At 55.6% G+C, this 14077-nt stretch overlaps 1 protein-coding gene across 1 annotated transcript; it reads right to left on the reverse strand.

Moving 5' to 3' along the window:
* Positions 1–3167: 3167 nt before the first annotated feature.
* On the reverse strand, positions 3168–13673 carry MLN (motilin). The gene is made up of 7 exons (XM_045542198.1): positions 13623–13673; positions 10703–10826; positions 8808–8924; positions 5521–5668; positions 3785–3845; positions 3453–3525; positions 3168–3236 (listed from the first exon to the last, which is right to left on the reverse strand). The coding sequence occupies exons 2-7, from the start codon at positions 10817–10819 to the stop codon at positions 3168–3170; spliced, it is 585 nt and encodes a 194-aa protein (XP_045398154.1). The 5' UTR covers positions 10820–10826; positions 13623–13673.
* Between the last annotated feature and the right edge of the window lie 404 nt (positions 13674–14077).

Raw genomic sequence — 14077 nt, forward strand, 5'->3', positions numbered from 1 at the left:
TTGACGTTTCTAGCCTGTTTGCCAGTAAACCTCGGTAGGGTTGCTGTGAAGATTAGAAGAGGTAGTTTGTGTAAGGTGCTTAGGACAGTGCCAGGCACGTGCACACAGTGTTTGTACCTAACCTGCATCTTTGTCATTGCTGTGTAGAGCCCACACAGGGCAGGTGATTTGCCTACACAAAGGCTCTGAGCAGGAAACCCATAGGGTAAACAAGGGAAGTTGTGGCAAGTGAAAACAGAGCCATAGTTCATAGTCTTCCTTCCACCTGCCTCCCCTCTTTGTATTCCTTCCACATCCCTTCCCAGCATTTATTGCCAGCCTCGTAGTTTCTATCTCTCCCCCCAATTCTGCTGCCCTCACCTGCTTCCTGGGATCTCCCTGTAGCTTTACCCAACAGCCCCATCACCCACCCCCCACCTGTCCCTCCTCTCCCTGGCACCCTGAGCGATGCTTCTCTGTTGGGGTTTGGCTGCCTGCCACTTGCTCTACCTCAAGGGCATTCAACACTGGCCACAGTTGCTGGGAAAATTACAGCCTCAGCTTGGTCAGGCTTCCGGTGTTGGGATCCCCATCTCCCCAACTTAGCTGCTCCCATGTGGTGCGAGTTCTCTCACCAAGTGTTGTTTTCCTTTTCTCTGCCTGTGTTTGCACGGAATGCCATGAATTTGATATAGTGATTGCCTAACACATATACCACATAATAGTATTTTATTTCTTTCTGAAGCACTGTTTGCATGACAAATGAGTTGGTAACATTTGTGCAACTCCTTGCAGCTGTGCAGTTCAATATATAAAGAATGAGCCTTTCGGCATCAATACTGGCCCTGTGTATTCTAAGAGGGCTTGAAACTAATGCTTAAACAAAGTTAACATTACAGCATTTCACTGAGTTATGGTCTATTTTATCACAATGGATCTCAGGGTGATTTAAAAATATGGACTGAACTGGAGCCACCCCCACCGTGGTACGTGGTGTGGGCTGTGGCAGCCTCCCTGTGTTCGGGGCTGCTGGTTAGTGCTGCCGCTGCGGCTGCACACACGCGGGGCCAAATGGCCCAGCCCCTTCCCCTGAGCCCTCTTTCCTCCCTCTAGCACAGAGCCCATTGTATTTGCAGCTGTGGCTGTTTGCCACCCACGGTCAGCCCCCTACCTCCGTGGTGGCTTCTGGCTGCAAATGGCCTTGTCCTGCTGGGTCTGACAGGCCTTTAGTGTGTGCACCAGTAGGCACCCAGGCCCTGGGCCACCTACCGCGTGTTTGCAGGTTGATGCCCCCTTCCCCACCGCCTCTGAGAAGAAACCTCACACGTCAGTCAACTGCCGGTCGTTCCTCCCAGGTCTCAGCCTTTCTGTTTTCCTCCTGAACTCCCTGCTCTAGTCTCGCCCCTTCCCTGGATTTATATCCCCGCCTCGTCCTCCGTCAACATTCTCTGCCCACAAGGCCTTTTTGCCCAGTTTAGTAAAATTGGTTTGTTGCTTTTTACTTTCCTCCGCACACTGCCCGCCCCTCGGAAGGGCTGGGCCTCAGCCTCAGCGCTGCTTTGCCACTGCCGGCCCTTCGGGAGCTGCCCACCAGGCCCCAGGCCCCTCAGTCTGCCTTTCTGTGTCGTCAGCGTGGCGCTCCTGCTGGGCCTGTCTGAGCTGGGAAGGCCTGTTTTAAAGAAAAGGGCATATTGCAACGTCAAAGCTGCCCTGCACGCCCTCCTCCCTCATCACTTCCTTGTGGGTTTTTTAAAGGTGAGCAGCTCAGGCTGTGGTCGCTCTTCCTGATTTATTAAAGGCAAGAGAGGAAAAACAAGCTCCAGTGTCTCAATCTACTTAGTAACCACATCCACACCGTTAGCACAGGTGAAGGGCTGCTCGGAGCACGTGCCGGATTCCCGGAGGGCTGCCACGCTCCCTTCCGCCCCGCTGACCTCTCTCTGTCTCCGCCAAGCCGTGTAATAATAACGGCCATAAATCTTTTAGTGGGTTCCACTCTCCTCCTGCTGCAAAAAGCCCTGGAACAGGACATCTGTCAGGTCCTCAAAGATGCTCAGCGACCGTGGACTTGTCCTTGACCCACCTCGTCAGGGCCTCTGGGCTCCTCGGGGCTTCCTTCAAGCCACGTCGTGGGTGGCATCACAGTGGGGACGGGGCACTGGGAGAGTGTGGCTGAAAAAGGGGTGCCATTTTGCACCCAGATTTTGACTGGAATGATCCCAGGAGCACGAGGTTTCCTGTTGCCTCATCTCAGGCCCTTGAGGAAGAGGAGGTCACCTTCCTCATCGCTCTCTAAGTTTGGGGGTATGTCAATGTTGGGGGTCAGTAGAGTCACAGAGAAATGCCACAGTGGGTTTAATGGGCAGTTATGCCACCTGCTCTTCATAATCTGTTAAAAATTAAGCAAAACTCTCACTCTTTTGACAACTCTCACACTTTGATATCGGTGGGTAGGAGTTCCTTTAGAGACATGGAATACATTACCCAATGTCAATAACAAATTGTGTATGAACAGAAACGTAATGCTTTCAGAACATTTTCTTTTGGTCTTTGTTCATGATTAGATTATACTAAATTACAGCGTGCAGATATCAGGCAATTACTCTTTGCTTTTAACTATTCAATTTCATGGCAAATCCACATAGCTCAGTAATTCTAAAATCACACCAGTGTGTTTACTGAGAAAATACCTCATCATCTGCATCTTGTGAAATGAAGTTCGAGTTGCCCTGCGATTACCTTGGTCCTGTTAAGCATAAAGAGCATTCCGAATGCAGACAGGGTGATCTGTGCCTCTCTGTGCTTGCCGGGTATCTGCAGAGATTCTTGCAGATTTTGCTGGATAAGCCTCAGTGAGATGTGCCCTGCTGTTACTCTGAGCACCCTCCCTGTCTCTGATCCTGGCTGGTTTCTGGTCCCCCTCATTCTATAGCTTTTACCAGGAGGATGTCTCTCTTTTCTTCTGTTTTGTGAAAACATGGTCATTTTATCTTGGCTCAGCTCACAGAATCCTCACCAACCTCCCCCCAATTTCAATTTCTTCCAGGGCTGTGCATGTCCCGTAAGCAATCGAGTCTGCTGTCCTGGAAACTGGAGGAGCTCATTGGTGAAAAAGAATTATTTCAGCCGATTGTGAGAAATCGAACAGCGGCAGGAGGAGGAAAACGAGAAGAAAGGAACCGACACATCTAAACAAGCGCCGGGGCACTGCGCATACAGATGTAGGCGGTAGCTGGGTCTCTGTTTCGGCTCATTATCTAGAAGCACATCAGAGGGGTGAGGGTCAGGGACACTGGGGCTGTGGTGGGGAGCTTTGAACGGGCCTTTTCTGCAGAAAGGACAGTACCCACACCCTTCCCCGGTGCTGTGGTTGCTGCACCGATTCCCATTTTAAAAAATGCAGACCACCTGGAGCGAAGTCTCCTGGGAGCCCCATTTCCCTCCCAGCAGGTATTTCAACACTGCTCTCCAACACCCAGGATCTCGGGAAACTCTCCAGCCCCAGAAATGGGCACCCCCTGCTGGTGATGGGGGAAGGTGGTCTCGCTACAGGGGCAGGTCGCAGCAGAGGGTGAGGGAAGGACGCTAAATCTGTCTTCCACAGGAAAGAGACTGTGAGCATCTTGTTTTTCTGCTTCTTGTAATGTGTTGCAGATAATGGGGTGAACTGGCATGGGGGGCGCGGAAGGGCCAGGAGGAGTCTTGGCTCCCGCTCGCACCAGCAGCATGCGTTACAGATTTCTGTGTCCTTCCCCCCCTTTCCTCCCTGCTGCCCCACTGCAGCAGCCCTCTCTCTATTTATTACTGGACGTCTTGGCAGCATTTCCCGGGAAACTGCAGCTGCTCTTGGTTGATCAGTGTGCACACTGGAAATGTGTGTGAACGTGCACGTGGCAGGGTCTCGGGCCCGTGGAAGGTCTGGGTGTTCCTCAGGAGAATTCAGAGCACCCCAAATGAGGGTCCTTTTTAAGGGTTAGAATGTTATTCTGGCAACTGCTTTCCGTGGCTAAGGTCTGGCAGCAGTTGGGGTGGGTGGAAATACAGGTCGGACACTGTGTCTAATTGGTGACCTACGGATGGAGGGAGCTGCGGTTCCTGTATGGCCCCAGTTTATAAATAAATGAACATTCATTAATGTAAAATTAAATTAGAATGAAATTCTCCATCCAGTTTTGTTTAGAAGGCAGAAATCAGCGGGCTGGCTGTGTAACCTTGCTGTGGATGCTGGAGCACGTAGCCACGAGGTGATAATAATAACAGTGATCTGCTCTTTGCTGGTACCTCAGTCCCCAGGTCTCCGGGCAGATATCACCACCTGCGTTCGCGAAGCCTCATTGAGGTTAAAGGGCTGGTTGGAAGTTGCCCAGCAAGGGCTTGTGGGCTTAAGGCCCTCTGGCCCGTTAGACCTGCAGCACATCAGTGAACAGAAATCCAGTAAACAGGAATCAGACCAGGATTCAGGAGACCCGAATTCCAGCCCCTGCTTTGCCACGGACTCCGTGTGAGGGCAAAAAAGGCCATTTCTCCGAGGCTCAGATTCCTCTCCTGTATTGGAAGGGCCAGTGAGAATCTTCCATTTGTCCAGATCTGAGTTAATATTGGAACGTAGGACTCACGAAAGCCACACGCTTTGCTACCGTGTGCTCCACTGTAGCCAGCTCCCTCCGAGCTTTACTTCCCCCCTTTTCCTCATGACCTGAGTTTGCCCTTTGGAAATTAAAATATTACATAAGAGTCCTTTCTGTGTATTTCATGCTTTATTTGCTGGAGGGGATTTGCTCTGGAAAGGGTGTTTCCTTCCCAGCCCCGCTGGTGGGCGGTGCGAATTTCTGCAGCCTGGCTCCGGCGGGAGGGGCTCCCAGACCTGTCCAGGGATCTGTGCCCCTTCGCAGAGCAGAGCGGGGCTGTCACTTGGCTGCTGGGGAAAAGCCAAGGGTTGCAGCTTAGTACTGTCAGCAAGTTTGCTCATGAAACTGCCCTCTAAAACCTGCCTGCAGGTGGGGGAGGAGGGGCCATTCAGGCAGGCTGGGGGCCTGGGAGGTGGGAGGTTTTGCAAGGAGCTAGGAAACTGGCTGCAGCCCGGGGCAAGTCATTTAACCTCCCAGTTTCTCCATCTCTGACACTTCCTCAGTGTCTCTCTCCTCTCCTCCTGGGGACTGTGAGAAGTAATTAGTGGCCGTTTGTCAGAGGAGATCTGGCTTTGCACAAGTAACTTGGGCAGACCTTGAACTCTGCAAGGCCAAATAGGGCTTAGGACTCAGGGTTTCCTTCAGAGCAGCCACCCAGCCTTGGTGGTGTTGGGAGGGAATGGAAAGATCTGGAGCAGGGAAGGGTTGGGTGGGTTGCTGTTGATTTGTGGTGGCCCTCTGCCAGAAGGGCCTCTGGGAAACGGGTCGGAGACGCCCCTCCCTGCAGACATGGGAGCCCACCCCCTGTGATTAGGTTCCTCTCTGGGGAGAAAGCTCCACCGTTCTCAAGTGCAAAGCAGAAAAACAAATCGCAGCCCTCAAACGCTGCTCAGGCTGCTGCTGGAATACTAACCCCGGGTGGGCCACGGAGACACCCCCGCCCTGCGAGCGCCGTTCTGGGTGGACAGCAGCTCCTCTCTCAGCAGCCCTTCCAGGGCAGCCCGGTACTTTTCCAGCTGCCTGGAATTCATCCTCATTCCAATTTCCACAGGAGCAGTCAGCTGTGAAATAAGGCCAAGTTAACAAGAAGGGAGAGGTGTGGAGAGGGCCGCTGGGCCCCGGGTGCCCTACAGGTGGTGGGAGGGATCCGGCCTCTAGGGCTGGCTGAGAGTTCTGGCACCTTCCCCCAGTTCCAAGCAGAGGGCTGGATCCTGCAAGTCTCGAGGAGATCAGCACACCTCCCCTAATGGGGAAGCTGGGACAAAAGGGGTGGGGGTGGCTGGAACCCCCTGGGTTTTCATGTGGGGATGGAACTTGCTCCCCGCTCAATGGTAACAGCCAACATGGAGGAGCCTCACCATGTGCCGATGTCATTCTAAATGCTCTATGCAGATTAAGCCTCTCAATAGCCTAATATAGAGACTATTAGTTTCCCTTTTTTACAGATGAGGAAACTGAGGACAGAGAGTTTGAGTAACTTGCTCAAGGCCGCACAGGTAGTAAGTACCAGCCTGGCTCCAGGGTCTGGGCCCATGACCACCAGGCTACCTTTTCCCTCCCTGTCTGGAGGCTCTCCCCCAAGAGGGGTTCTTGCGGCCTCAGGGCAGAGCCCAGGGTACAGACTGACTTCCCTGTCGCCCCGGAGCGTCCTGGCTCGGTGGTCTTGCTGCACAAAGTAGCTGGCAGACCCGGAGATTCCTGCCCCTGTGGAGAGTTGCCATGGAGGAGTCCCAGCGCCCACTGCCCCGCCTCCCACAGGGCTCCCTGGGTGTGGGGAGTGGGTCCTCTAGGCCCTCGGGCACTCAGCGTGTGAGTCCTGCCTGTGCCACCCCCTTGCGGTAGTTCTGCCTCTCCCTAGGCCTCCGTGTCCCCACTTTACAATGGGGGGCTGGACTGGGTAATCCAGAAGGGACCTCCCCGCCCCGTGAGTCATGGCTCTAGGGAGATGGAAAGGGCACGAGAGGTACCGCTCCCCAACCCCCCCCAAAAGATGACACTGGGTGTATCATGTCCCATGGAAACCTTGGAGTTAGTGCCTCAGCTCTGCCCCAGGTGAACTTAGAGGGCGATTCTGAGGAGCTCCCCCTTGCCGGCTGCAGGACTCACTCCCAGCTCCCTCCTCGTGAGCCCAGGGAGGTCAGGGCGGATGTGGGGAGGAAAGGGCCCCACCCCGCTGAGTGCAGTGACGGCACCGAGGTCACTGTCTGTGGCCTGAGTGTCCAGTCGGGGGAGGCAGGAGTCCGGCCTGGCTCTGCCCTGGCTCCTGTGTGGCCTTGGCAAGGTCCTCGATCTCTCCGGATGCCAGTCTTCTCACCCCCAGGCTCTTTCACATGGGGGTGCCCACACACAGGCCTGGGGGCTCTCCTTCTCCACCTGCACCTCCTCCCTTCAGTAGCTCACCCAGTCCTGGCTTGAAACTCCAGCCAATCGCTGGTGGCTCCCGTATTTACACCTCCAGCCCTAACCTCTCCTGAACTCCAGACTTGGATGTCCACCTGCCTGTGCAATATCTCCACCTGGATGCCCAAGAGCATCTCCTAATCCACAGGTCCAGTCTGACCTCCTGATCTTTTTCCCAACAACCTGCAACCAACCACAGACTTACATTGTCTCTGTGTCAAATCCATCCTTCCAGCTATTCCAGCCAACACCCTTAGAGTCAATTTTTGCTATTCTCTTTCTTCATATCCTATATCCATTCTTTCAGCAAATCCTATGGGCTTTTACCTCCAAAGTATTTCTACAATCCAACCACTTTGCCCGGCCTCTACCATGACCATCCCAGGCTGGGCCTTTCCCTCTCTCTCTCTTTCTCGCTGCCTCTTTTATACTAGAGCAGCCTCCTCAGCGCTTTCCCTAATTCTGCCTTTATCCCTTCAGTCTGCTCTCAGCACAGCAGCTGGGGAGACCCCTTTAAAATGTAAATCAGATCATGTCCCTCCTCTGCTCAAAATCTCCCAAGGACCCTCACCCCAGCAGAGTGAAGTCCACAGTCCGGCCTTCCCCCAGCTCCTGGCTCCCTCTGCTCCAGCCTCTCCAGCCTCCTCACTGCTCCTGAATGCACCGGGGCCCTCGTGCTCCAGGGTCTTTGCACTGGCCGTTCCTTCTGCTTGGAGTGCTTCACCCAGACGTCCTTCTGGTTCACTGCCTTGCTCTCTCCAGGTCTTGCACTAATCCCATCTCCCCGTGAAGCCTGCGCTGTCACCCTGTCTAAAACTGCAGCCCTCCTAGTCTCCTGTCCTGGGCCTGCTTTGTCCCCTCCATGGCACCTGTCACCACCGGCCATCCTACAGAGCTTGCTCGCTCCGTGTACCTTGTCCCTGGTTTTCTCCTGCTCCGGGATCCTGTTTCTGCTTCCCCACTGGAGCGTGAGCGCCACAGGGGCAGGGATTTGGTCTGTTTTGTTTACTGCTCTATCCCCAGTGCCTGGAACAGTGCATCGTACATAGTAGGGACTCATTTGTTCATCACTCAAATAAATGAGTGTGTGAAATAAAAGAGCTGGACGGGACAAACTCAAGGCTCTGTCCAGCCCTGACAACCCACATGTCCTAACGCGGGTCCTGGGCGCTGAGGCCCACAGCTGTCTCCTGGGTTCCAGTCCAGGAGGGGGTCTGGTGTGCTCACCACCTCTCCCAAGCACCGTGCCTGCCTCCTGCCTGCTCTCCTGCCTCCACTCGTGCTGCCCCAGGCCTAAGTCGAACCGGCAGTTTCCCTGCTTTGGACCCGTGGTGACGCACCAGGCCCTGCCCACGTCTTGCCTTCTCTTAGCAGCCCTGCCACCGGGGCCTGAAACCCACCAGGGCTCCTGAGCACAGCCGCTGCACTCACTGTTCCTTCCTCCGGAAGGCCCTTGCTCCAGTCCTTTGCACAGGTGGCTCCTTTTCATTCAGGTTTCAAATCGAACGTCACCTCCTCCGAGAGGCCTTCCCTGACCACTCCCCTGGACAACGCAGTGCCCAAACCCCACACAGTCTCCCTCTGTCCTACTTCCTTCTTTGGTGCCTAAAATGACCGATTTGCCCCACTGTTGGCGTCCGTCTCTCCCTCCTAGGATGGCGCTCATTGCCTGGGCGTCTCTCTCACAGCTGTGTCGTAGGAAACCCCTGGCTGACGGTGGCTCGTGGGCCCTGCCTCCTGGCCAGGCCGGGGAGCCACGTCCTACGCCCAGTTTCTCGCCATCATCCCCATTGTGCTCACCTTGATCACCTTGTTTCCTTCTTCCTCCGTGGGCTCCATGGGGCCTGCAGGACCTGGCTCCTCAGACCTCTGCCACACACTCAGGGACTTCTTGTGCCCTTTATTCCGCTCCCTTTCCTGGGGCAGAGCACAAAATTGCAGGAAACCGCCCTCCCTCAACCCACCGGTCGGCCCCTTGCCCGTCTCCGTCCGCCCAGGGTGCTAACTGCATGGAGCTCCCCGTAGGCTGAGGGAACCCCCTCCCCAGGTGCCCCCGAATGAGGGGTCTCAGACACCCACTGGCTTAAGGATGGCCTTGGGGTTGCCCACCAATGGGCCAACTTGAAGAGGAACCCGTTCCTTGAACCCAGATTGTTCCTGTTAATTAAGTTAAAAAGCTGAAAATTATGGCCACGCTTCATGCATATTAAGTGTGAAAATGCGTCTTAGCAGAGAGCCTATAAAAAAGGTAGCGAGACAGCCTCGCCTGTGAGGCGCCGTGGGGTGGCCTGGGAACTCAGAGTCCCTGGGAGGTGATTTATAAGAGGCAAGACAGGAGATGAATTATGGAGGAAGGAGTTTGCAGCTTCTTCATAAAAATCCCCGTGCTTGGCAATTACGAGGAGCAAAACCAAGGAGCAGATTAATGCAAAGTGTCCTTTGGTTGCCATTTTGCCAGTTTATATTCCACTGAGCTTGACTGTCCCTGTCCAGCCCCAATCTTGCCTGGCATGCTGCTTGCCAGGTCCCTGAGCACAGAGACCAGACACACCCTATTCCTTTGGTTTCTCTAGTGACAGTCTTGGCATTCTGCTGTGGGCCTGCCCCAAGACGTGATTCTGCTGGGCATAGAGAGGCAGTGGCGGGGGGAGAGGCGCGTGGGGCCTGCTGCGGCGGCTCCCCCAGGCCCGCGTCTGCCCCTGAAGCAGAGGGGCTGGGTTCAGCCTCTGAGGAGGGCCCTGCTCTCTGGGAAGGTGGAACCCGCCCATGCCGCCTCCCAGGGAGCTAACTCATGTGCTCGACCCTATTGCAGGCTGGGTCTCAGGCTGGGGGGGCATGACAGTCCCGGTTCTTCATCTCTTTGGGTTAAAGGGAAACAAACGTCTGCACAGACACTCGGGATCCCCTAAAGCCTAAAGGAGAAGGTGCCGGGGAGACAGAGCCAGCAGCCCAGTTCCCGGGAGGCCGCGCTGCCTGAGTTCCAGCAGGCCTGCCTTGCTTTGCTCTGGGCTCTGAAGAGGATGCTTTTGCCACTGCTACGTGGAATGCCGTCCTGTGTCCCACCTCCAGGCGCTGGCTCCCATTGGCCCCTCACTCCCGGTCTCTCAAGGGCCCCCGCTGAGTGTCACCTTTCCCCTACTGGCTTCTAACAAGCTCCAGCCCCCAGTGACTTCTCCCTCCTCTGAACCTGTGTGCTCGCCATCAGCATCACTGATGGCAATTCGTCGTGTCCTGTTGTGACATCTCTCTTTGTCTTGACTGTTAGTTAATTTTTCATATGCTTGTGTCGTGGCACCCTAGCCTGCTCCTTGGAGATGGGCAGGTGCTGAGATTTCCGTGCATGCTCTGGCCCATCACCCAGGTGGCCCCTTGTACTGCAGAGAAACTCGGTAAATATTTATCAGCTTGTTAATTTAAAATTTCCTCCAAAGAGTGGGCAGGGGTGAGAAAGATGCTGCCACTGACAGCTCTGAGTGATGGGGGTGAAGGAGTGGAGGCGGCCAGAGTGACGGCTGGAGCCCGGGGCATCTTGGGTCCTGGTTCTTTGCGCTCTCCTTGGTGTCACTGGCACAGGTAATCAACGCGGGCTTACCAAAGGAGCATGCACGCTTCAGAGACACCAGTCACTTCAGCGCTGAGTGGGGCTGTGAGTTACCCCAGCCGTGTCGGCGAGGTGGGCAGTGGGGGTCTCTTACCTGCATCCTCTGGAGTTCGCCGTAGGTGAAGATGGGGACAAAGGCTTCTGTCTGGGAAGCCAGCATGGCGGCTGCATGCACCACCAGCAGGGCAGCCACAGCCTTGTGGGACACCATCTTGGAGCTGGACAATGACAAGGAACTCTTGTCACCAGGTTTAGGGCAGAGTGGGGGACGGCAGCACTGGAGGCAGGAGCCCTCAGCTCTGGTCCATGCCCCACCTACAGCTGTGTGATCTTTAGCAATACCTTGGCCTCTCTGGACTCGGGTCTAGTATCAGGGCTTTACCAGATGAGCTCTGAGCACCCTCCCTGCCCCAGAGCTGTGACAGCTGACCAAGCTCCTGGGAAAGGCCACCCAGACCCCCACCACACACCAGGGAAGAATCATTCCACTTGTCAGCCCTTCCTTTTGTTACAGGAGAGGTCTTCTGGGGCCAGCTGGGCTCATACTCCAGGAGGAACCTCATCCCTCAGAGGAAGATCTCTTAGATTCTCAACAGAATCATGCTCCAAGACCCAGAGAGAACTCCCTGCTCCATACACTGATTAGAATGATGAAAGGTATGGACCCACGCCAGATGACCAGGGCTCTACCTGGGAGCACCAGGCCAAGACCCTGTGTCTGTAGAGGGAAAATTCTGAGACCCTTTGCCCATGTGGAGGAAGAGCAGATGGAGAAATGTAGTGTGGTGCTGCGTCCTAGAGCCCCCACACCACAGGGGCTAGCGCTGGCTCTGGAACAAGCCCCTCCTCGGCTCCAGTGTGTCTAGCTGCCTGCTGGCCACTGTCCAGACACAATAGGCAGGAGGCCTCCTCTCTGCAAGCCCGCCGATGCCCTGGGACATGGTGAGTACCGACGGGGTACTGGCGTGTGTGGCTGTGTCTGGAATGGCTGGCAGGATGGCAGACCGTGGGGCGGTTTCAAGGCTTGGGTCCTGCCAGGGAGCACATTGGCACAGTGACTGCAGGCTTGAGAGGGGGGGTCTGTTGGGCAGATTTTGGGCAGGGACAGGGTGGTCCTGGGGAAGGGGTGGCTCCATGTGGCTAGGTGCCAGCCTCAGTTGACTCACTCAAAGGCAGCAGGAGCTGGAGCCCTGGACTTCTGAAGCCTGGCGCATTTCCCAATACCCAACTTCCCTTTGTCTTTGTCCAGGAGAAGGAGAAGGAGGGCGTCGAAGAGGTTAGGCCTGTTGAATGCATCTTGGGCACCGTTCCTGTTCTGGGTGGACTGCTGAGTGCTGGGTCAGGCCTCCAGAGCAGGGAGGAGAGACCAGGCGGCCTCCATGGCAGCAGCGGTGGGGTGGAGGTAGTTACAGGGTTTCGGATAAAGAGCTCTCCCAGCCCTCGGGCAGCCTGGATTCTGGGGGTAGGAGAAGGCTGTGCTCTGGGCTGGCCTCACGGCTTCTCTGCAGGTCTCAGCCGGGCTCTCCCTTTCAAGAGCACCTTCCCAGCTGTGAGCTTGCATCCTGCCTCTCAGCCAGGACCTGTCTTCTCAGCCATCCGAAACCACTTCTACCGAGCAGGACAAGCCTTCTGCCTCCTTGCCATTCCTGCTCTCTCCCCCGCACCCACCTCTCTTCCTACCCCTTCTGCTTTCTCTCTCCATTTTGTTCAAACTCCATAAGCAAGAACACGAGAGCTCAGGCAGCCAGAGTCCCCCCATCCAAGCCGCACACAAATTCCCGGCAGGTTGGAAGGACCACCTGCTCGCCTAAGACCACCTGGGAAGCCAAGGCCCTGCGCTGGGTGGGGCCGGCAAGCCCCAGCACCGTTCTCCCCTCCTTCCTGTCCTCTCCCTGCGGAGTCTCTGGGGCCCATTTCTGCCCAGAAGAGACGGATGTCACATTTATGGCATCCCATTTCCTTCATGGACATGCTATAGATCCCTTTTCATTCTGGTGTATTTAATTCACTTCATAAGAATCAATAAAAACTTAAAAAAAAGCAAAATCCAATTGCTGCTCATTTTCTTGATCCAATCGGCAGTCGGCGTGTCACCTAGGTTCATTTGTGTTCTGGCGAGCTGGGCATGGGAGAGGCAGCTTCCTACTGGACCATGAGGTGCCTGCGACCTCCCTTTCCCACCGCCAGAGCAGGGCCCCAGCCCTCAGGTGCTCAGCTGTGCTGGAGGGGGCTGCTTCCCTGCGCCTCAGCAGCACCAGGCCAGGCCAGTCTTGCCTTGCCATGGGATCCTCCTTGGGACCTGCTTTTCCTGAACTTTCCAGAGCCAAGCTGCCTGCCAAGTGGGGCCCTGCATCCTGCTGAGCTCTGGTTGGGTTCCTGGCCTGCTGTCGGTGAGTTGGACCACACACACAGCCTCTGCTTTGCAGGGATTGTACTGCCTGCCTCCCTCCAGCCTCTACGCCTCAGCCCTTGGCCGGGCACGGTGGCTCACGCCTGTAATCCTAGCACTCTGGGTGGCCGAGGTGGGAGGATTTCTTTAGCTCGGGAGTTTGAGACCAGCCTGAGCAATGGTGAGACCCTGTCTCTACTAAAAGTAGAAAAAATTAGCTGGGTGTGCTGGCCTGTGCCTGTAGTCCCAGCTACTCGGGAGGCTGAGGCAGGAGGATCACTTGAGCCCAGGAGTTTGAGGTTGCTGTGAGCTAGGCTGACGCCATGGCACTCTAGCCTGGGCAACAGAGCAAGACTCTGTCTCAGAAAAAAAATCAATCAATAAAGATAGCCTCAGCCCTACTTCTGCTCACTCTGCAACTTTAACTGATTCCCCTGTTCCCTTGGGAATTAGCTCGGGCCCTCAGTCGGAAGCCCAGCTGGGTATCAGAGGTGGCAGAGGGACACAGGAGCGGGTCGCTCGCCCCAGAGAGCTCTGGACTGGGCTGGCTCCGGCTGGCTGCGTGGTTCTGCATCAGGGGCCGTGCTGATACCGCCCCCGCCCGCTTTCTGCGATGGCTACTTACAGCGTGAGCGTGCTGTGTGGGCCTGGAGGAGCCTCTCTGCTTGTCCTCTGGTGTCCGGCTGCGCTGACGGGCCCTTATATACCTCCCATCCCTTGGAGCTCCCCTCTGACCCCATTAACCTCTGGCCACACCTTTGGGGGCCCTGGGTGGGGGAGCCTGGATTCCTGAAGCTCGTGGAAACCACGCTATGGGCTTCCAGGGCTTTTTCCTGGAAGGTCTGTTGTGCAAGCAAGTCAGGGACCAGCAGAGCCAGCCCCATCCAGGCGGCATTCTCCTGTCCGCTGAGGACTCTGCTGTTGCTCAGAGGGTCATTTTAACGAAACCCTTTTCTTTTTTGTTCCTTAAATTTATGACATCGTGTAGCATCTCCAGGCCAACTCTTCAGTGATCAGATTCTCTGTAATCCTGTCAGAGCTCTGTATTAGAAAGATAATTTCTCTTCACTCTTCCCCTGA

Source organism: Lemur catta, chromosome 2 (genome assembly GCF_020740605.2).
Source record: "Lemur catta isolate mLemCat1 chromosome 2, mLemCat1.pri, whole genome shotgun sequence".
In the NCBI taxonomy this organism is placed as follows: Eukaryota; Metazoa; Chordata; class Mammalia; order Primates; family Lemuridae; genus Lemur; species Lemur catta.

Bases quoted from the DNA above. Each gene is read 5' to 3' on its own strand.
- MLN (XM_045542198.1), bottom strand. From the start codon at position 10,819: ATGGTGTCCCACAAGGCTGTGGCTGCCCTGCTGGTGGTGCATGCAGCC. The intron at 8,925-10,702 runs GTAAGAGACCCC...GCTCTGCCCCAG, and splicing joins GCGAACTCCAGAGGATGCAG to GAAAGGGAGCGGAATAAAGG. The intron at 5,669-8,807 runs GTGAGCACAATG...CTTATTTCACAG, and splicing joins AAGGAAACAAGGTGATCAAG to CTGACTGCTCCTGTGGAAAT.